The sequence below is a fragment of the Fundulus heteroclitus genome, unplaced genomic scaffold, assembly GCF_011125445.2.
Source record: "Fundulus heteroclitus isolate FHET01 unplaced genomic scaffold, MU-UCD_Fhet_4.1 scaffold_155, whole genome shotgun sequence".
In the NCBI taxonomy this organism is placed as follows: Eukaryota; Metazoa; Chordata; class Actinopteri; order Cyprinodontiformes; family Fundulidae; genus Fundulus; species Fundulus heteroclitus.
In genome coordinates, this window is record NW_023396567.1 from 273,527 (window position 1) to 297,427 (window position 23,901).

At 38.2% G+C, this 23,901-nt stretch overlaps 1 protein-coding gene across 1 annotated transcript in view; it reads left to right on the top strand.

The window, feature by feature from the left end:
• Nucleotides 1–23,901, top strand: part of LOC105915574 (cadherin-7) — a 149,490-nt gene that overhangs the window by 44,183 nt on the left and 81,406 nt on the right. Inside the window, exon 3 of the mRNA XM_036129314.1 lies at nucleotides 364–483. Within this exon, the coding sequence (XP_035985207.1) occupies nucleotides 364–483 (120 nt within the window). The remainder of the gene's footprint in view (nucleotides 1–363; nucleotides 484–23,901) is intronic.

Below are 23,901 nucleotides of genomic sequence, written 5' to 3' on the forward strand. Positions count from 1 at the left end.
TGTAAAGGCTTGGAGTTTTGCTTTTCTTTGGTTTCGGTTTCTCTGTGAATTTGTATTAATAACTGGGTTTTATTTATTCAATCTTGTTGGGAAAAAGTATTTTAAACTCAGTCAAGCAACTTGCATGAAGCAATATATAAATCCAAAGTAATCACCAGTCTCAATGAAAGAAGACAGTGTGAAGACAATGACTAATGAGATTATTTAGTGCCTCAGAAGTTACATTTTCATCCCTCTCCTCTCTTCCTTTTCAAGTTGAATTTGTCACACACTGAGCTGATATGACTATTTCCACATTTAGCTCTGCATGACTTGGCCCTTGAATGTTGTCTTGGAAACTAATGAGTGCCCGTCTGCCCACAGGAACCATGGTTGTGCAAGTGGCAGCCACAGATGCAGATGACCCGACATACGGGAACAGTGCCCGGGTGGTCTACAGCATCATTCATGGGCAGCCGTATTTCTCCGTGGAGCCCAAGACAGGTAGGTGTAATTTCATCCCACCCGCTTACAGTCAGCACACAAAATTACTGTAAATATCAGACAGTGTGGATGTCTCTGTGTTTGTGGTTTTTGATGGGCCTCTCACATGAAGTTGAACTAGACTCAGAAAAGAAAGTGCCATATTACGTTGTGTATTAATAAAGACCCAGCATCCACAGTTGAAATATTTTAATGCCTGTATACATACATACATACATACATACATACATACATACATACATACATACATACATACATACATACATAAAAAAAAAACTTGAATCGGTTGGCAAACTTTAGTTCATCAATCAGTTCCACAGTAACTTTTCTTTTACAACTGATTTATTTTGTTTACATTATTGTTCGTTTCCACATTTCAAGCTACACAGAAATCTGCTGTTGATAATGTTTTGTCATACGAGTAGTTTAAGATCGATCATGTTAATATTCTTCCCCACAACCTTTATAAACATGCCCTCTTCATGTTGGAAAAAAATAATTCCATTTCTGCTTCTCATATACAGTATGCACTGGGATAGACAATATGACCACAAAATGCACAATTTTTGATTTAGTGCTGCAACTTGATGGTTATTCTGTATCTTCTCTAAAGGAGGGATTATTGTCTTTGTATCACTGATATTAGTCAGCAAAATGCAGCCTACCTTAATAAGAAAGTTTAAGTATCAATGGTTAATTTATTTGCTTTTCTTCTTTTCTCTTAGAAAACTCTTAGTTTTCATAAAGTAACCCCACCTCCCATGTTTCTTTCATTTCTAGACCATATAATGTGTTAGAGATAATAACTAAAATGCCAACTGTTGTAGCTCACACTTTTCCCTGCAGCAAGATGTCAAACTGCTCTAGATGTAGCCAGTTTGAATAACACATTGTCACACTTGAGACAATTGCTGCGAGACGAGTAAAATTAAAACACTTTGCCCTGCTTTAAAGGCAAATCAGACCCTGTCTAATGTTATTATTTTGACTTTTAAAAACTTAGATGTACAATAAATAATTTACATACCGCCCAGATCTTCTCAATATTATTTTTATGGGGATGTCTTGAATTTTAAAAACTGATGTTTTAGTGATAATATTAATCAAAAACATGCGTTTTCATCACTACTAAAAGCAAATTATTCATCCTAAAGAAAAGGTATAAGTAAAGATAAACAATCCTCAGATTTATCTCGAAGACATGTTCAATAAATTTTCTGAGAAAGCAGCTTTAGTAGGGAGGCCCAGACGTCCCTCTCCCCAGCCATATGGGCCAGCTCCATGCCAGTGGAATAGTCCCTCCAGCGTGTCCTGGGTCTTCCCCTGGGCCTCCTCCCGGTGGGACGTGCCCGGAACACCTCACCAGGGAGGCGTCCAGGAGGCATCCTAACCAGATGCCAGAGCCACCTCAACTGGCTCCTCTTGACGTGGAGGAGCAGCGGCTCTACTCTGAGTCCTCTCCAGATGACTGAGCTCCTCACCCTATCTCTAAGGAAGAGCTCAGACACACTACGGAGAAAACTCATTTCGGCCGCTTGTATCCGGGATCTCTCTTCTTTCGGTCACGACTCAAGGCTCGTGACCATAGATGAGGGTAGGAACGTAGATCGACCGGTAAATCGAGAGCTTCGCCTTTTGGCTCAGCTCTCTCTTCACCACAATGGATCGGTACAGCGCCAGCTTCACAGCAGACGCCGTACCAATCCGCCTGTTGATCTCCCGCTCCATCTTCCCCTCATTCGTGAACAAGACACCAAGATACTTGAACTCCTCCATTAGGGGCAGCACATCCTCCCCAACCCGGAGGAGGCACTCTACCCTTTTCCGGCTCAAGCCCATGGTCTCAGATTTGGAGGCACTCATACTCATCCCGGCCGCTTCGCACTCGGCTGCGAACCACTCTAGTGTGATCTGTAGATCACGCCCTGATGAAGCCAATAGGACCACGTCATCCGCGAATAGCAGCGACGCAATCCTAAGGCCACCAAAGCGGATCCCCTCAACACCTTTGCTGCGCCTAGAAATTCTGTCCATGAAAGATATGAACAGAATCAGTGACAAAGGGCAACCTTGGCGGAGTCCAACTCTCACCAGAAACGAGTCCAACTTATTGCCGGCAATGCGGACCAGACTCTGACACCGGTCATAGAGAGACCTAACAGCCCTTATTAAAGGGCCTGGTACTCCATACTCCCGGAGTACCCCCCATAGGACCCCCCGAGGGACACGGTCAAATGCCTTCTCCAGATCCACAAAGCACATGTAGACTGGTTGGGCAAACTCCCATGGCCCCTCCAGAATCCTGCTGAGGGTGTAGAGCTCATCCAGCGTTCCACGGCCAGGACGAGAACCACACTGCTCTTCCTGAATCCAAGATTCGACTATCCGACTGATATTTGTGTTACCTATGTATGCATTCTGTACTGTAGCTTTTCTAATTTGACAAGTAGCTAGAAATAGCTAAGCTACAAGTAGCTAAGCTGGGCTGCAATATAGTGTTTAAAAGGTTATTTCGGATTTGTGATGAACGGACACTGCATTCACAGCACACAGTACAGATAAACACCTTCAAAATATCAGCAACTTAAATGCAAATGTCAAGGTAATGACCTAAAATAATAAATCTCATGCTATGCTATGCAGACGCTCTATCTGCACCAGTGTAGATTCAATCACCTCAACATACCATTTCTTGCCATTTCTGACTATGCATGGGCTGCATTACTGGATCTGTCTTTAACCAAGTTAGCTCCTAATTTTTTATCACTTTTGGGCTCTTTTAGAACTGAACTTTCAGACAAAGATTAGCTGCCAATTACTTTGCATGGGAGAAAACACCCTCAACTATCACATCAAAAACCAGATTTCTCTTTCCTGAAGCAGCAGCACTCTTAATTTGCAACTGTTTATCCCAATACACAGACAATCTATGTAATGTGGCAGAATTTCAAAGACAATATGTATACTTGCTTTCCACACCAGGTCTTAATGTTTCACCAAAAGTGCCATATTTCTCCATGCTACGACCCACTTAAAAGGCATTTTTAGATAAAGTATGCATACTCTTTAAGGTGTTTTCCCATTTTGTTATATCACAATCATAAAGGTCAGTGTATGCATTCAAGGTTTTACACAAAGTAGTGAATCAATGTGCTTCACTACTAATGTGCTTCACTGCTAATGTGAGGCAAAAGGACAAGTTTACACAGTTTTCCCTAAGAGAAATATGAAATATAAGGTGTGCATTTTTGTTTAACTTGTTTAAGTCCGAACTGCTATTTAATTTGTTTAAGTACATAATAAAATAAAGCTCTGTTACCTAAGAACCAAGCAGAAAGAAAGCTGTCGACTTTTAAAGCAATTTTAAGTTATAAAACAATATCCCAAGCTTAGAACCCCCCACATAAAACATCAAATTTCATGATCAGAAAAAGAGTGTGGAGCGACTGCACACTGTCAAAAACAAAAGCTTTCATTCAAACTGTAATCTGAATCTAACAAGCACTGTAACATGGGATAGAAAGGCTATCTGTTTTAAAATGAGTAAAGTCTGTAAAAAAAAAAGGGTTTTAAAAACAGTGCAACATAATTTGTGAGGTAGTTTGTTGACTTGTGGTGCGTATTATTCTGAGAAAGTGCAGTTGCAGTCCTTGCTACATCTTCATATCCGGCTCATTACCCAGTGCCCTGCCGAGGCTTTGCAAAACTCATGCAAAGCAGTCTTGCAAGGAAACAGAAAAATAGAGGCCATCCCGTAATATTAGCCTTCGTCCTCTGCCTTGAAGCAACACGTCCACACATGTTCTTGCATCTTTATTAATGCAGTTCCAAATCATGGACTTGGAAAAAGCACTGCAATGCAGGGACACTTTTATCTCTATTTTTCACGCACAGACTCAGAAATCAGAGGGATGCTTGACAAAACCAACTCCTCTATAACCAATTATTTTCACAGTAAACATTCATTAAACCATAACACTGGAAAGAAATGGAACATTTCTGAAGTAAAGATAATGTGCATCACAATAAAGGAAATAGCTTCATGGTGTGTTGGCATTATGAATTTTGGGCTCAGAAGGAAAAGATGGGACAAACATCAAAGTTCAACATGTTGAGCTGTGAAAAGCTTGCATACAATCACAGGAAATGTTTTTCCCCCCTTTCTAGAGACCTTCAGCTAATGAAGCTTCTTGCTGAAGCATCATTAGGCAGCTTATCTGTATTAACTTAGTTTGGGTTGAAATAATCAAAGTTTTCATACCCTAAATAGACATTACTTTTGTTGGTAGTCTTTAAGTTCCTGCAGCTCCTCTCGAAATGTTTCATGAATATCAGAGAATAAATAAAGATCCTCAAGAAACGGAAAAACTCAAACCTCTTTGGGCTAATTAAGGTGTTCAAATGCAGGGATGTCTTTCCCTTAAGGGAAGCTGGCTTAACGCTTTCTTTTTACATGGGTAACATTAAAAACAACCTGAAGCCAATGGATTCCCTAAATGTAAGACTGAATGTGTTAACAGGGAACCATTGACTCTCTAGTGTTTAATGTCAAAAGGTTACACTTTTTGCTTTTTTTTCCCCACTCTAAATGTTTTTAGGTTTGCATGAAATCCACATACATAGATATGGCTCTCTTTTTGTATAATTACTTCAACTTTAGCTTATAAATATAGTTTTAATCTTACTTGTTATATGAATAAAGTTTCAGAACACAACCGTTGTTGGTTCAATGCAATAACATGGAACAAATAATCTAAGCAACAAATACTAGATACGTTTCTGTTAAAGAAGATTCACAGAACCAGCACATCATCTCCAAAAGTTGTTTTTTTTAGACACTGCCGTACTTAAATACAAGTTAGGCTAACCAGATCTGAGCTGCTGTCATATTATATGCAGCAGTTACAGTACCTTCAAAATAAAGTTTTTTTTTCTTCCATTGTGCTAGTTGCTTCCACTAATTTTTATTTATTTAATTAGAAGATAGCCAAATACAATTTATTTCAGTAACTCAGCTTGTGAAGTTTCCTTTGCCAACTATCCTTTTTCCTCCTTTGCTCATAAATTGTATTTAGAGGGCACTCAGACAGGCATGGCTAAATTTTACCTCCATGGTTTGAAGCTTCTGCCTAATAGCCAGTCACTTTTGGTTTTGCTTCTGCTTCCCTCTTGTGATCCCCAATGCTATATATATATATATATATATATATATATATATATATATATATATACATACATACATACATACATACACTGACAAGTAGTGACTTTTTTAAGGTTTTAGCTTGTCCGGCTTCCTCTTTTCATTATATGACAATTGCCCTCTCGTTTATTGTTTGCAAAGAAAATAGAAGCAGTGGCATCACAAATATGCTTTTGTGATTAATGTGACGGAATAACTTTATATAAGTTCTGTCATCAAGTCCACTTCAAGTGTTTTTATCTGAACATAAAAGGACCAGGATACTGTTATGATGTACGTTCACTAGCCAACTTCATCAGATGACCTGTGATGTATTTTAGACATCTAGACTTCAAACAGAATGACAAGTCAAGAACGGAAACTAGTGATCTTGAACATGGCATGTTTGTTGGTGCTAGAAATGTTAATCTGAGTCATTCATAAGCTGCTGATAAATGGACTGAACTCATATAACCCTCTTCTAGTCATACCAACCATTCAAAACACTTTACACTATAGCCACACTCACACACCCCAAAAGGCAACTTGTGATACGGTGCTTTACCGCATCAACATGTGACAGGAGGAAGGTGGAATCAAACCCCCATCCTTCCAACTGCAAGACAACAAAAACTAAGGTTAAGCGCACTCCGCTACACTGACCTGGTTCTCGCCTCCAACCTTAACGCCTCAACTTTCCCTGTTTAAATAACCTGATTTTCAGGCAGAGAAAATGGCCGCCAGTGGACTCTTCCATAAACAGGTAACCCTAAACAGTTTACGCTTGAACTCACAAATGTTGCTTTCAATCCGCATTCACAACAACTTAGAGTATGTCCATAACATTATACAATTAAATCCACACAGAACAATTCTACACAAGGCCTAAATTTGACCGCATCAAATTTAAATAGTTGTCCTTTCCCCCTCTTCACCTGGTCCCTTCCTGTGACATCAGCTTTAAACAGGAAGCTATAATCACAGGAAATGAGGCAAGACTTCCTCCTGAAACACAGGTAAGTTCACCAAAATAAAATGCACAAGTTAAATGAACAATAAATATGACCTGGATTTGTGAATTGATTTAAACCAAGATGTTATAGTAAATAATCTGTAAAAATGCGGGCAGACTACACAATAAAAAGGATATGGCTAAATCAAGCAAACAAGAATGTTACCTGAAAATATATAAACTGAGGCAAATGGTGTTCTCACCCACTTTGTCACAGGACTTATTGCTATTTCTTTTTACTACAATTACCCCCCAAAAAAAATATTTGTCATGAACAGATAAAACAATCTGTTCATTAAAGCTGCTTCTGTTGTCTGCTATTATAGCCTTGTTTGACAGCTAATTAGTATTGTTTGTCTTTTAGCCCACATTACTCAGGACCACAACTCTCTCCCCGTGTTGTTGTGGGGCGTTGAATGAAAAATCTGAGGATCACTGCCTTAATTGATTAAACCAATGAAAGAAATGTGGGAGACTCTTCTTAATGGTGATCCAGCAAAAATGTCCTAAATCAGCAGAGGTCTGATAAAAATCCGATCGCTTGCCTTTAGCTGTTCGACGCTCTCTAACAAAGTTGTGGGAGAACACTTGCACACATTGATGACTCTTGAATGAGATTTCATTAGATCAATATCAATTAGAGTGAGAGCAGACATTTACATAAATGATGTTCAAACGGCGTGTCTGCCCCATAAACCTCCCATTATTCTCATATCATGTTTTCTAGACTCTCGGCTCAATGACCAGAGCTCGTACTTTCACAGCCTCAGCTGAGGAGTTTCATTAAGCTAAGTGGATTCTTTGAATCCCCAAGGTTGATATTTGGAAAGCTTTAATGGGATATAATTACTTGCTTTGAGTGGTCTGTGTTCTTTCACAGTCAAGTGCAATGCTCACCAGGGTTCAGTGTGTATTAAGTACCTTTTCAACTGAGTACACTGTAGACGGTATGTGCTGAAATGTAAAGACGTAAGCTGAGACGGGAACGTGTTCACCTTCCTGTATGGATGAGCTGAGATGACGGTGTGCCAAGTTGTTAATTACCAATCCTACATTTTAAAGGGACACTAAATAAAAAAAATTATTCTTACCTATTTGTACCATATTTGGACTTCTAAGTGACTATTTTTTTTTACTTCTGGGTCCCTATTTTGAGCAGTTGTAAAGTGTGTTACAAAACATCTGATACCACTATTTTTTTATATTTTTTTTTTACTTTTATCTTGTAACAATGACAATCTCATTGTATTTTAATGGGACTTTTTGTGATACACCTCTCAAAGTAGCACATAAGTGGAACTATTAAATGTTTCCAAATACAAATCTTAAGTTTAGCATGCACATACTGATGTAAACATCATATATCCTGTTACCTACTTGATCAGTTTTTGCTTTTTTCAACACCTAGATGTTTTAGATTAAACAATATTTAATATCAGACAAAATATCATCAAGTAAATGGACAAAAGCAGTTTACAAATGATAACTTCTTTTATAAATGCAAACAAAACCACCACCACCAACTTGAGCATATGTGAAGAGGTAAATTCCACCTAAACCTAAGATTTTGTCGCGAGGACTCTGCAATGACTGGCAGTGAGTCAGTATGGAGGAATTCATTTCCACTCTTCTTTTCAGAGACGTTGCCATGTTTTAAATCAGGAATTTCCTGTTTTAGCTCATGCCACAGTATTTCAAACAAATTAAAAACACAACATTGACTAGGCCACCGTAAAATCTTAATGTTGCTTTCTCTGGGGCCATTCAGAGGTGTACTGTCATGGAGTGTGCGTTTGAAGCAGGAACAAATAGCAGACATGGTGCTAGAGCCACATTTAAATTGAGAATTTAATTACAAAACTGAGCGGATTTATAGGGAGGACACAAGAAGAGCAGGACTGGAGTCCATGATGACGTCACAGATGAAGGCGTATGTTCTGAGGCAAGAGTGGAGAAGGATCCAGGTGATCCTAATCAGGGAAATGTGGAACAGCTGTGGAGGAGAGTGGTGAGCAGGGCAATGGAAGAAAATAGACTAATAAACACAGTGAACACAGTTGGAGCTGAACCAAAACTCAGAGGAATAAAAAGACTAAAAACATAAGCTAATACCCTTACCACAAAAGAATGAACTATATGGAAACACACTAACCACTATAATAAACAACTCAGAAACTATCAAAGCACAAATAAAACCAAGACCCAGACACCCATAGATCATGACATCTACTTGCCTTTATGCTTTGGAACATTGTTCTGCTGCATAACTTGAACTTCATGTCATGAGCTAAGGGCTGGAAACTATCCTTTAGGGTTTTCTGGTAGATTTCACTGCTAAATACGTTTTAGACTTTATATGAGAATTCCTGTAATGTCTTTGGCTTTCATTGAAAGCAAATCACCCATTTAAAATGAAAATATGAATCTTATTGAACTGGGTTTTTTGGCATTATCACCAACTAGTTGTAAACTAGAAAACAATTCTGGCTAAAAGCGCGGGGTTTCCGCATACTTAAGGGCGACTGGACGCGGACTCTGCTCAATTTTTAAGACTATAAACTGCTCGGCAGAAAGAAGTTGTCATATCGACTTCTGTTCATCACTACGCTGCTCCGAGCCGGGAGTCGCAAGGACGCGCGGCATCACAGTCCCTCTCTGCTCACACTGACAAGTGTCTGGTGGGAGCCTGCTGGAAATGAAAAGGTTCTAGGTCAGGGCTGTCAAACTCATTTCTATATTGGGCCACTTTGGCATCATGAAGTCATTAAAAGGGCCGGTTGCACCTGTATGGTACTTTTGATTTCATTCCAGTTCACATAAAACTAAAAAATAAATTCACAGTAACATAAAACTAACACCCTTAGGCCCAGTTTATACCGTTTATCTGCAAACAATAGTTGATATTGGGGTTAGTTACACTTTAAACTCATCATTCTGCATCCCTTTTTCTCTTTTTTGGACATTTCTCGGTTGTTTTAATGTGTTTTGGGAAAACTGACATCTAGTGGCAGGATGCTGTTACTATATACTCAAAAAAAATCAACATTCGCTACAGGAGGCACAGTTTTAGTCAAGTTATACACTTTAAAAGGATATATACCTGTACTTTATGACAGGATATGCCTTTGTTGGTTCTTGAGGGCCGGATAAATTGCCTTGACACGTCGAATCCGGCCCACGGGCCTTGAGTTTGACACGTCTGGTCTAGCTGCTCAACTAGCTAGTCAAACATTTTTCAATCCCTTCCCCGCTTTTTCCCACTGGTAGAAAGTGTGGAAAATGTAAGAATTTGTCACAAGAAATGTAGGCAATAGGTACGCTCGACTATGATGGGTAAAAGGTCAGCGTAGAGTCAGCTCGGAGCCCGCCTGGCTCACAGTATGCGCACAGTACGCCTGAGTATGTGGGAGCCTTAATGCTTCTTTCTGAACCTTTAAACTGAATTCACTTTTATGTTAGATGTTTTGTCATGTTTTTTCCCTGGATGGAATTTTATTTCTTCAATTATTATTAGATCTTTAATTATTATTTCTTTAGGAATGAAAGTTTGTGATTGGTTATGCTTAAAATGTTTTATTTAGCAAAGCATTTTTGACATTTACAATTAAAGATCAATGCACACAAATCAGTCAGAAAGCCTTTGATGCCAAAGTAATACAATGGAAAAAGTGATCAAATGTAAAGCAAAAGAAAAATCATCAATTACTTACAGCTTTAAGTGAATGAATTATGTTCCATCATTTAGTATTTCTGGTTTGTTTTGCAACCAGGCAACATTTTATTTTTTTAATCAACATGAATTTTATATGTTCTTTACCCTTCAATGACGTAGAAAAATCTGCTCTCCTTGGATTAAAATAATATGATCTCCAGATAAGCCAGAATGCCTTGGATTTTTAGAGCTCTCACATGCCATGTTTGTCACTGTTCCAACACAACTTTGACTCAAGTATCTCAGCAATTACCCAGTATTAAAATGACTTGATCTCTTGCAATACTACGCAAACGATCTATCTGTGCTAATAAAGGTTTGCTGACCTCTGAATGCCAGGTGCTCGAAACTGAAAGTTAAACTGACTCTATGACCAACTTTCTGATTAATTAGGTTTATAATTATCTAACCACTTGAGGATACTCACATACCATTTTTAATTTCATTCCTAATTAATCCTTACTTAGGGTAATATATTCAACTAGTTATGACTACATCCAGTTGTAAATACGTTACTCTGCTACGACGCATTACATCACTGTTAATTTGACACCCTTGATACTGTTGCACATTAACTAATCAGAATAGGAGCACATCAAAGGTGACACAAACTGAAAGACAATGTGACATGATTTTAAAATCCACTTAATTTCCTCACATTTAAACCTGTGCCATACACATTTTGAATATGCTAGTGGAATCAAGAAAGCTGGTTTTCTGCATTCACTGTACTTTACACTTTCTCATGTATAATGAATGACATGTGCATGGAATACCTAACCATTTAACACACCTGCTCCCAATTGACATCTGAGATCTTGTAACACTAATGAGTCACGTGACACCAGGGAGGGTAAAATGGCTAATTGAGCGCAGTTTGGACATTTTCACTTAGGGGTGTACTCACTTTTGTTGCCAATGACTTAGACAGTAATGGCAGCAAACTGCTGTACAAACTGTAAACTGACTACTTTGCATTGTTTCAAAGTGCCATATCTTTGCTGTTGTCTCAGGAAAAGATATAATAAAATAAATGTGATATTTATGTAGAAACGGTACATATGTAAAGAGTACCTAACCTTCCACCCCTCATCTGTACCCACTAAGTATTGTTCAGGCTTATGTGGGTGCTGACATCTATGCACAACATCCGATGGGAATTAAGATTAATATGTACCCTTATGATCTTTAATGTTCAATGCTGTAGTTATGTCAGGTTTACAGAGCATTTCAGCCAGTATAAGAACGTTTATGCCAGACCAAAAAGATAAACTCATGCAGAATAAAAGTTTACCACAGTGGGCTTATTCGACCTATGATTATGTTGCCAACTGTTATCTAATTTTGCTTTGCTAGACTGTTTACGCCTGGTATTTAAATGATTCTTAACATTCAAGTTGTATTGCCCTCTTACATGTCTGTGTATTTCCCTCATATTCAGATTATAACTTTAAAGTCATATTTCAACAAAAATGAAACTAAATGCATTGTGCAGTGTTGCTGTACTTATATGCTGACATTAATCTTGGTTTATCTGCCTGAATCATACTGATGCCAGTTTTCTGCCAAACAAATAGGGTTTGTCATGTATCACATGCAGTGTGAGAAGCATGCAGGTAAAAGAAACAAACTTTGCAAAATGACACTACAAAGTGACACTACTAAACTCTAGTGTCTGTGTATCTCCTCTTACAAATGACCTATAAATGGAGGCTTTAAAACTTTTTTTCAGTCGTTGTTTAATAGAGGAGAGTAAAGAAATGCAAAACTGGAAACTGATTCATGTTGTATGTTTAACGCACCAACGAGGTTTATAGCAAGTGGCTCACAAACCTCCTCCTAAACCCTTCCATATCTTCCCTCTGATGTTTCGCTTCCATTCCTGCACCTTTAGCTTCGCTTTGTTGCGTCTCACTAGGAAACCCAGAAATACAGGCAGCTTGATTCAAAACATTTTAACTGACGAGGAGCAACCTTTAAAACAAATTGGATGGATGGATGGATGGATGGATGGATGGATGGATGGATGGATGGATGGATGGATGGATGGATGGATGGATGGACGGATGGGCGAACAAGCAGATGGATAAATGGATGGATGACAGAGAAGCACACCTTTGCATGGATGTAAAGAAAAGCATATGTATGAATAGATAGATGGAGAAAAAACAAAAATGGATCGATGGAATTATTTAATCGATGGGCGGATAACTTTTAGATAATATGACAAGGAATCACGTCTTCATATGCGAATGTTTCCCCAAATTGTTCCTTTTTTATTTACTCTTACAGGCTGTTTAAGAACCCTATGTTAAAGCAATATAGATCCATTTCAGTGTCTCCTGAAAGCATTCTTACTTGTGCCATTAGCATCTGAATAATGTATAATAAACATGAAATAGGCTTTACATATGCTTATTTTATCAGGGTTTTTTTTGTACTTGTGCTACAGATACACATTCATTTAAGCTCGGAGTATTTTTTTTTTAGCCTATTACTACTTGTTGCAGCAGAGTATGAGGCTCACATCAGCTGTGGGTATTAAAGGCATTCAGCCAAGAAATTGATAGTGTAATTATTCTTAGTGTTAGGGGCAAAATACCATGAGCTGATTACAGTTCACTACAACAGAACTGCAAACTGTGGCACTGAAAACAACAAATGAACAGCTTCTCACGTCACTTAATGAAATTAGACATAAAAAAAATAATAAAACAGGTATTCTACTTTTTAATTCATAAGCATAAAATAAGTTCAGCCATTATTTATATAAAAAAAAAAACAAATAGCTCCAAAATCTCCTGAGTGAGTCAGTCAGTAGGTTTGTTTAAAATGACTGTTAACTGCCGTTTTCCAGAGGAATTCAAAGCATGGCTCTTATGGACTATTAAACAGGCTGTTTTTTTGTGTATGTGTGTTGTGTGTGTGTGTGCTCGCTGTTGAGTCTGTAACATCCTGTTGATTCATATATCTTTCAGAATACACCCCAGGGATGAGACACTAGCTTTTAGTCAGCAACCCAGGATTGAGTGTTTTTGCAATCAGCGTTGTGCTTCCATCTTTGTAAGTTTCTAATTAGTCTCATTTGCAGTACAAGCCCGGACCGCTGCCCCTGCTGACTTTGACAAAGTACTGGAGCTGAAATACATTCTAAGCTCCGCGCTGCAATTCTGTGCCGGCGATTAACTGGCTGAGGGCTGACGGCTTTGGGAGGAATTTGTGTGACCCTGTGTTCGCCGGGTAGCATCCTGCCTCTAACAAGTTACTCTGGTTCTTAATCCCAAATTGAATCCACAAGGTGCCCTTGGGAAAAAGAGCCTAATCCCAGATAGCTCCAATAACTTCCGGGAGGTGCGTAACGAAAAATATAGTTTTAAGGTGCTTACTTAAGACTGTATTTGGTCATATATATTGACTGATTACCTGTATCTGAGTCTGAAGGTGAAGCTGAAATGTTAACACTGTCAAGGACTTGCGCTCTAATTGATGACGAAGCTCTAGGAGGTTTTTCGAACAGCTGCCTCCAACGCCAAGCAGCTCGGCAATATGGAAAAGTCCTTTGGAGACAATTATCCGTGCACATTAGCGCTGCTAAGCATGCCCACACGCATAAACCCCCAGTAAGCTGCAATAACAAGAGAGAAGTTCAGGTTGTAGGAAACGCCAGGTGCCTGAATGAGAGGATTAATTACATCCTGAGGGGAGTATTTAAAGATGTGACAAGGCGATGTGAGTACGACATCTGAATATGACAGGCGCTCAGGTGGAAGAGGAGCTGTGGCGGACAGAGCTGTGTCTGCCCTCAGACCAAGAATCTAATTAAAACTGAAACAGGTCACACGAAGTAAAAAGGCCATGTCCAATCCTTATGTGTATTACAGCTGTGAAGTTTTGACACTGAGGTCAGAAGAGGATGCAAAGGCTTTGGTTTCGGATATTAACGTGCTCTTTTGTTGCTTTCCCCTAACCACGTACCTCACAATAAAACCTAATAAAAGAATGGGATAGAAATAACCATCACTGCCCCTCAGTGGAGAAATGAATGTTTCCCAGCAGCAAAATCAAGTAAAAATATAATAAACAAAAAATAAGAATATGAGACTGAACCATAAGGGCAAACCTGCAACACAAGAAAAAAAATACTTTGCAATCATTAGTGAATAAAAATAGCATTTAAAAAAAATTAATGAAGAAGCATACAGCTGAGTACGGTGATTTTAATAGATGTGTGAACCGTGTATGAATATTTATGCATCGATTTTGATAGGACATGTTGTGGCTTTACACAGCGTTGTTGATGTTTCCACTGAACTAAGTCAATAACATTACAGCTGAAGGCTAGATATAAATCTGGCTGTCTCCTTCCGTTGAGGCAGGTAATATATAGTCTTGTTTCCCAACAATGGGGTCTGGACCCTGTTCTGGTACATGAAAATAAGGAGGGGGATTTTAGATGTTCCTCAAGCCAAATTCTGCCACAATATTTAGAAAAAAAAAAAAATTAAAACAATCGCTGATGATGAATAAACATTGTTTGGTATTTCTTGTGGCTACTTGTTTTGTTGTTGCAGTCTGGTTTGCTATGTACGCCGCTTTTTAATATATTAATATTTCAAGAGGGGCAACTTACTGTAGCAGATTCAATGGTTGATAGCAATAGTGGGAAAAAAAACACTGGAACAGTGGAACAAACCGTAGATGCAAAGTAGTAAAAAGCACTCCACACCAAACTAATGCAAGAATAGCTAGTAATGATAATGATGCAGAACACTCACGATCCATCTGCTTGATTTTATTAAACAAAGGTGAGCGAGTGTTTAGCAAATGGAAAACCACATAATTAAAGAACGGTGTGCTTAAAGCCAGATGTTTCTGTGTTTATTCTAAATTCGACAGCTAGCATCTTCACCTACTAGTTTTTAGCTAAGCAACATGTTTTAGAGTTAAAAAAAAAAAGATTGGATGCATCGCCAGGCAAGCAACTGACTGAATATCATTTCTATTTTGCTGCACTGTGGCACTGTTGGTAGCACTGTTGCCTTGCAGCAAGAAGGTCCTGGGTTTGAATCTCGGCCTGGGATCTTCCTGCATCTTCTCCCTGTGCATTTCTGTGTCCTCTCCGGGTACTCCAGCTTCCTCCCACAGTCCAAAAACATGACTGTTAGGATCTCTCTAAATTACCCATAGATGTGTGCATGCGTGTGCATGGTTACGTATTGTTGGAGAGGGCCCCGCCACCCCCGCCACCCATCAACGATAAGCACTTATGGACAATGGATTGGCATTAAGGCCAAATTAATAGAAACAAAAGTTTTTCATGGCTGTAGCTTTTCACATGCCCATTGATGTGGGTGATAAACTAAATTAGAAACATCACAGTTTAAGGCCGATAATAATTCTGACTTTCTCCTGCTGTTTTGGTAGGTCTTATAAAAGAGGTATTATTATCGTAGATGAAATTATTACAGAGCAGCTGTTCCCAATGATAGGATCAGAACAAAGCTCTGGGTCACTGAAAAACCAGTAGATGCATCTGAAAAGATCCTCAGAAATACTCAGTTTTCCACGGTTGTCACAATATAATAAATAAATAGCAAAGTGAACTGACAAAAAATTATATATCTTGAGGTATTGTTTTAGGTCTGCTTTTTTTTTTTTTTTTACATCATTTCATTGTTTCTCCTACTTTATTACAATTTTCACATGTTTAAATATTTATTTATCTATTTTTGATTTATTGAATTGTGGCACTTTTTCTCTTCCATACAGTAACCGTCTTTGAAGCTTTGTTTCTTGGCAAGTTGAGTCTCTACGTACAGCAGTATCTTAAATTTATTCATGGACTGCTCACATCAAGACAGAGACAGAGAAAAGAAAACACGCAAAATACAAAAATTACTCTCTCATTCTCTATCCTTTGCTCTGATGAAGCTAACAAACTCAGCGGTTTCTGTCCGAGATGTGTTGAGTCTTTTAACTAAGGATTATTTTAGTAGCACTGTTAGGTAAAATTAGGAGGCTGTTATTATGTTAATGACTGAGCTGTTATCTTGTTGTAGGCTGATGTTCCTGCGCGGCGCTTGTTCACTGCTGCACATCTGATTTAAGCAGACCGACCTTTACGTTTTAAAATGGGGCTTCATGTGTCATCGGAAAACCAGTTCTTGTGTTTGGGATGGAACTGTTTTTGACAGCTACACTTTTTCTCTCTTCCAGGAGGAGAGAAATGTATACAAGTGTAACTTAAATATTATGTAACCTAAATATTAGGACTAACTTTTTTCCCAAACAGCTCTATTTTGAATAGTATATATTACTCAAAGAAAAAGATATCTATCTATCTATCTATCTATCTATCTATATATATATATATATATATATATATATATATATATATATATATATATATATATATATATATATATATATGTGTGTGTGTGTGTGTATTTATTTTTTGAGCCCCGTTCATCTATTTATCTATCCACGGCACGGCCATCATTTAATTATGATCTTGTCCATCCATCCATCCTTTTAATCCATAGTTGGTTTGATATTTGTGGCTTCATACATTATCTAAAAGCTAATTCTAAAGTTCGCTCTTTTTAATTCTAATCACAGGCAATGCACACAAACAAATGTGTCCCTTATTCTGATGTTACGATGAGTTGATCTTGTGTTGGGTCACACGTGCCCTGATGTGAGTCCAAAGCCCCTGCCTTTTCAGCCATAGTATCATGTGGCTCTTTCAGTTTTGTGGATCCCTGGGTGGCTATAGTAACTCGTGATTAAAGCGTGGGGTTCGAATGTCATTCAGTAATAAACTACCTGAGCTGCAGGTTTTATTCCCTGTTTGTATGACAGTTTTTTTTTTTTTGTTTGTCTGCTGAAAGAATCTATTCCTTGTAAGTGGACCGCCCGAGGGCTCTGCAAATCACATACTGCACCCTTCATGTTTAAGTGTACATCACCTTCATCAGGAGATCTCATAGCTGCACGCCGAGCCAGAGGGCTCCTCTAAAGCCGGTGCTTTTATTTTCCTCCCCTCACAAGACAAATGTCAAGTATCTGGGCTTTAGGAGGGAGCGCGGCCCACCCGTCTGCCGCCAGTGGTTTGGAGACAGCTAGATGAATGCGCAGCTACAATGCGTCTGGCTCGCACCAGAGGCAAAGAGTCACGGTGCAATGAGGAGGCCGTGCTGTGATAACGACAGAAGGGTTTTAATCATCACCGCTCCCCAGGACTGACACCAGCGCCGCACGGGGTAACAGAGACAGAGAGCGAGGTAGGGCGGTGTGGAGGAGGGCAGCGAGGGGAGTAAGGCTGGCACCCAGCAGACAAACAAGCAGCTTGCAACATCCCCGTGTGGATTAGCGCTGTTGCTCGGTGTGAAGCGTGTGTGCTTCTGGAGAGCCAGCAGGAGAAACATGTTACTCTTTTAATGTGCTTTGCTTTAGGTTTTTTCGGGATTAGAGACTTAGAACTATTAGATATATTTAATGATTTATTAAATGTACAGTGCCTCACAAATGTATTTAGATCCCTTGAACTTTTGCACATTTTGTGACGTTACAGACCGAAACGCCATTGCTTTTTATTTGGTATTTAATGCGATAGAACAACAGAGATTAGTGCGTAACTCTGAAGTGGATGGCAGATCTAGAGACTAAATTATTTTGCACACTTTACTTTGCAGAAAAGCTCAAGCTCTGACAAATTGAAAGAAGAATCTCTGTCAACATTAGCTGCTATAGTTTTTTATTTTTTTTAAACACAACTTTTTGGAAATCACCTGCATTTTTACTGCCATTCTGTTGTGGAATTTCACTGCAGTTGTTCCATCAAGAATCTGAACATCTGCTGAAACATGCATTTGTTATTATCCATCCATCCATCCATCCATCCATCCATCCATTTTCTGACACACCTATCCGTGTTGGGGTCGCCAGGGGTGCTGGCGCCTATCTCCAGCTGTCAATGGGCGAGAGGCGGGGTACACCCTGGACAGGTCGCCAGTCTATCACAGATTTGTTATTATATTTATCAAAAAAAACTTTGGTTGGTTCTTTATCATTTTAGCCATTTAAAGCCATGGTGAAAGGTTCAAAGAGCCACTTGTGGCTCTGAAACCTAAAGTTGCAGATCCCTGATCCAAATCAATTCATTGTATTTCTGGATGAAGGTTTAGGATTGTTTTCCAGCTGGAAGTTGAAAATCTGCTCAAGAAGAAATTCTTTAGCAGCCTCTAACAGGTTTTCTTCCCAGATGACTCTGTATTTATCTCCATTCATCACCTAATAAAGTCTAAGCTGATTCCATCCCACAGCAGTATGCTGCCACTACCATGTTTCACGGGGAGGGGGGGGTTGTCAGTGTTTTTCTTTCAAGGCATACGATTTTACATTTTGGCTCATTTCTTTAATGTGACGAGGGCACACTTACCCTGCTCAGACCCATTTGGTTATGGCAAACAGCACCTCACAGCTTTTTTTAAACAGCAGTTTTTTTTATGTTTTTCTTTTTTTCCATATAGATGCCAGGTTTGTTTTGTGCATTACTAAAATTTGAAATCACCACCCTAAGGTCTGGATCTCTCCAGCTCTTTGAATTGTATTTAGGGGTACCAAAGGAAAATCAGCCGAATAGAATTGCGTGCCACCTTTTTTGTAAATATCTTGATAACCACTTATCATACCTCGCACTTCACAATTCTTCACCACCTTGTGTTGGTCTATCACATAAGATCCAAATGAAACACACACTGGTTGTAACGTTATAAAATACATTAAAAGCTAAAGGGATAATGATACTTTTGCAAAGCACTGTTTTTGTACTTTGGAGTGAAAATATATTTATCTCATCGCCAGCTCTGCAAGCTGCACATGTTTTTATTTCCTTAGCTTTTATGATAATCTCACCATTAACCAACTTCCTCCTCAGATGTTCTTTTCAAGTCGAAACATGCGTTTCTGATGTTTATGGAGCACAGAACCAGAAAAGGAATAAACAACAACTTTTGTTTGCATCTTGCTGATATTCATGCAGCCTTGGTAGACTGAAGCCAGCTATCTGATTTAAGTTAGTCACCAGGGGAGCAGTCGATGATGTGAGTTGTGCTGTTTAATTGGATTACTTTGCCTACAGATTTTAAGTTTGCATGCGACAATGTAATGGATAAGTCCTGCAAATGGTTGAATGTTAAGCCATTAGTTTAGAATAAAAGAAAACATGTTGTTTAGAAGAGACAGACACTTATGTGTCTTTGCGCCATATGTAGCACTGCTCAGTAAAGGGCATATTTCATAAATCAAAGTAAGGATTGTTTTACTGACCCGCATAATCCTTGTGGGAGCCCAGCAGCGCTGGCTTCAGAAGAAAAAGAAGTGGACAGCTTTCTATGATTTAACACACTATGGCATTTACTTAAAAAAAAAAAAAAAAAATATATATATATATATATATATATATATATATATATATATATATATATATATATATATATATATATCATTGCCGACTGATGGAACTTTATTAAAGAATTTCAGAGATAGGACATTAAATAATACAATTCATATTTTTTTTTTATTTTTACAAATATTAACCTGGACAGCTAGATTGATAATGAGTAACACTCTCAGTTCTGCACATTATCAATCTGGGACTGCTCCCATTGAATCCGTTCGAGCAAAGGAGAACTTTCCGAGCTGATTTGGCAAAGCAACACCTTGTGCCCTCCTACCAAAGGTTGGTTTTAGCCAATCACGGTATCAAATGAAAATGAAAGCAGCGGGCGCCATGATAAACTACGACAAGTTACGCTGGTCAAGGCACTGCTTGCTGTTCTTCTTTCAAAGAAGAAATCATGAAATCTGACAAAACATATGTGAAAGCAGCAGCAACACGTCTGTTGTCTGGCACGGCCATGTTTATTTTGCTTCTCCTGTGGGCTCAGCAGCTCCTGCTTTCATCACAGCTGGTATGTCCCACCTTGCACCAGAACACAGGAGCGTGATTGGCCTGAATTGTTTTTCATTCGGGCCAATCATGTCTATGTAGGTAAAAAAGGGGTGAAATCCTTGTAAAATTCTTAGAAATTCTGTGCTGTGAAAAAGTTGCCTCTTATAGGCCTTTTAAGCCCGAGGGTCTATTTTCCAAAAAAAAAAAAAAATGCATACTCATACTTTATAAGGCATTTCTCAATTTGCACAATGCCTAAACTTGCTAATGCTAATCTTGTTATTGACTAACATAGAAGTCCTGGAGGATGATGTGGGTGTGAAAATTTGAGAGTAAGTTACTGCGGGCCTGAGTAAATGAGATTTAAATGCCCAAAAAATAATTTTCGCCTAAACACAATCTGATGTTAAATTGTAATCTTTGTTACATCTCCGCAAAGTTTGGCGTCCACACAACAAGCAATTGAAAAGTTATACATGTTTAGATTGGAAAAAAATCCAGGCGGACCCGTAATGTTTTTGTGCCATGTTGGTGCAGATTTGGCACAACTTTTTAAAATGTATTCTTGAAATTAAAAATGTGGGATGCTATTATATATTTGGTAGATGCCTCTGTAGAAGACTCATAGATGGAGATCTGGACATATGATAAGGGTCTGTCGGCCTCAGTTAGTTAGCTACAAGCATGTTATTTTTGCTAAAGCGCTCAAGCCCCCTTGAAAGGGGGCTTCCAGGCTTATGGGGGTAATTAAGCAACATTTATTGCAATTCCCGGCCCAGAAACGCAGTGCAGCCTTCCATGAAACCATGGAAACTGCGGGTTAACCTGTAAATAGAAGAATGTTCCAAAATTCCTGCAATGTAAAAAACTGAATGTTCATTACTCCAAATCATTGACTGCAGCTATTGCCTCCAGCAGTGCCGCAGGCACATATTTTCTATGATTTTGTCTTTTTGTTGATATTTAATATTACTGATGTTAAAATGTGTTTGTTGATCAAAAAAAGTGAGTGCGACAAAAAATAAAAGACTTAAAAGAATAAATAAAGAATAAATCTACAAGCAAATGCAAACTTTTTTTTTTCTTGGCACTGCACCAAGAGAAACTGCAGTGTGACCAGATTATGTAGATTACATTTTTGGGGAAAAATACGAGTCCTAAGTTTACACCTAATGATGTCCAATGTTTTTCAGTCAAATTTAAAATCATTCATCCTGGAAGTGTGCACTTTTTGTTGCAGCTTCCTAACACAACAGTGTATGGAGAATATTGTCTTGGTAGCCTAATAAAGGTATAGCTTTAATCAGGAAAAGAAATATGGTCGGAAATTAAAGAGATTTTCAAATCAGAAGAGTATTCTATTGTACATTCATAATATCAGTTTTGGAAGATTTCTTTTTGAGTTTTACTCCCACCATAACCTAGTTTCTTTCTTTTTCTTTTTCTTTTTTTTTTACAATATCTCTACACTATCATACCACTGGAAGCTGTATATTAGTTCAGATGAGGGTGAAAACAAGGATTAAAAAAGAGGTGCGGTTCAGTTAGGGGTTAGGGAAGAAAAGTTCACATGCATTCAGTTTTATAGTAAACCCTGTCACGAAAATAACTGTGTGCACAAAAAACAGCTTTTATCTAAGTCAAAACATGGATTAAAACATGAATCCTGAATATTATTCAGAAAATGTACAGTTGTACTAAAAATGTGAACTGTAAAGTCGTTTTAGAAGAGTTGCTTTTGTTCTAACAAGCCTAACTTTCACTGCATCAATCAGCCAACTAACCGTCAGAATTTGATGAGGATATGATTCATCCAAAGCACGATTTATTAACAATGAAATCCAAGGAACGAAATTATACTGTTAAAGTTGGAAACTAGATAATTAACCATCAAGCGTAACTGCCATATAAATGAAAATCTAATTACTTCAAAACAATTGAATTTGTTGTATTTCTTTTCATAACTGTGAAATAGTTTTCATTTTGTAATAGTCTTCCAAGAGGAATTTAAGCTAATTGAGGAAGAAAAATAAGTTTTTTTTCTCTTATTTAAACAGATGTGTTTACTCTTCAGCGTTCGAAAAATCTTAACTTGAAAAAGAGAAATTCGTTAATTAGTTGTTACCAATACTTTTTGTGTTTTTGACAAAATCTTAATTTGTATTTTCTTTTTAACATGGCTCACACACAGTTGGAAAAGCAAGCGTGTGATGAAGTGTTGAAAACATTTGTCTTCCAAGACTGCATTAAATCTACTTTATGAACCAAAAGGAAATAACAGGGTGTAAAGAGATCGCACAATGGCAAAGATCCGGGGAGATACACCGTTAGATTATATAACATTAAGCCAAGTATGCATTATCCTTTTAATAGGTTTTCCAGAAGATGTTGATGATTTTGCGTTTGAAAGACTGAATGCATAACAAAGCGGTCTTGTAAGAAATATGTAGGGGTAGGAGAGTGTCCTGTATAACTTCATAAAGTAATGATAGTATTTCTTTTCAGGGAGAGGAAATAGATGGCGATCAGGAGTTAACTAAGGAAATAATAGCTTTGAGACTTAACAGACTGGCAGCCGACCCAGGTAATTAAAAGCATGTTGTGGTAAGCCCAGTCTCTCTGTAATCCACCACTGGGAAAAAACAAAAAAATTTTTTTGTCAAAAACTGTCATTCAAGACACTTAGATTCTACCGTTGTTCAGATAGGTGTACAAAATTCTGCTCTATTTCAAACTAAAAAAACATTAAAAATGTAAAGTAATAGGGATCACACACACTCTAAATATATCATATTATTTTATTTACTGTTTTTTATTCCAGTATTTCAAGCAATGTTTTATTTCTGTGCCAAAACTATTTGGTTATGTTTACCTCTGTTTGTTATAATCTAGGTGGGTGTCCTCTGCTCACAGCTGGGGAATATCAACACCTTGTACCCCAATTATTTTCCCCTCAGAAATGTGAACACCATTCCCACCCCATGCTCTGATTTCCTCACCAGGGAATACATGGTTGTCCCCCATTTCAAGCTGTTGAAAAAATAATTCCCAGATAAAGCTAATTATCATAGGAAAATATTTAGGAGGGTCGTCTGGAGAGAGCCGGCAATGATTTAATGTTATCTGCAGACCTCAATAGATGTTTTGCGCTGAGACAGAAAAATTAAAATCAATGAACAAACAAAGCATATACCAGATAAACTATATGCTCACAACACCCACTATCACCTTGGTGGTCTGGCTGTTGACTCTCTCCTGGAGCTATCAGCTGAAATCAATGAACTGTGTTGTGCTCTCATCCCTCAGCTTTGGGTTGTTGTGGCCCTTAAGTCCAAGATTCCAGCTGTTAAATGATCCCGAGGCAAAATGTGTTTCCAACAGAGAGGATTTTTTTGTGCGTATTAGAACAAGGCAATGTATTTCTTGTATAGATGTTATTTGTAGCAAAAATGTTAATATTCTCCTTGTTGCCAACAAGTTACCACATATCCATTTGAAACACTTCCATGATAAAGGTATTGTTTTGGTCACTGTATCAAAAAAGTTTATTTTATAAG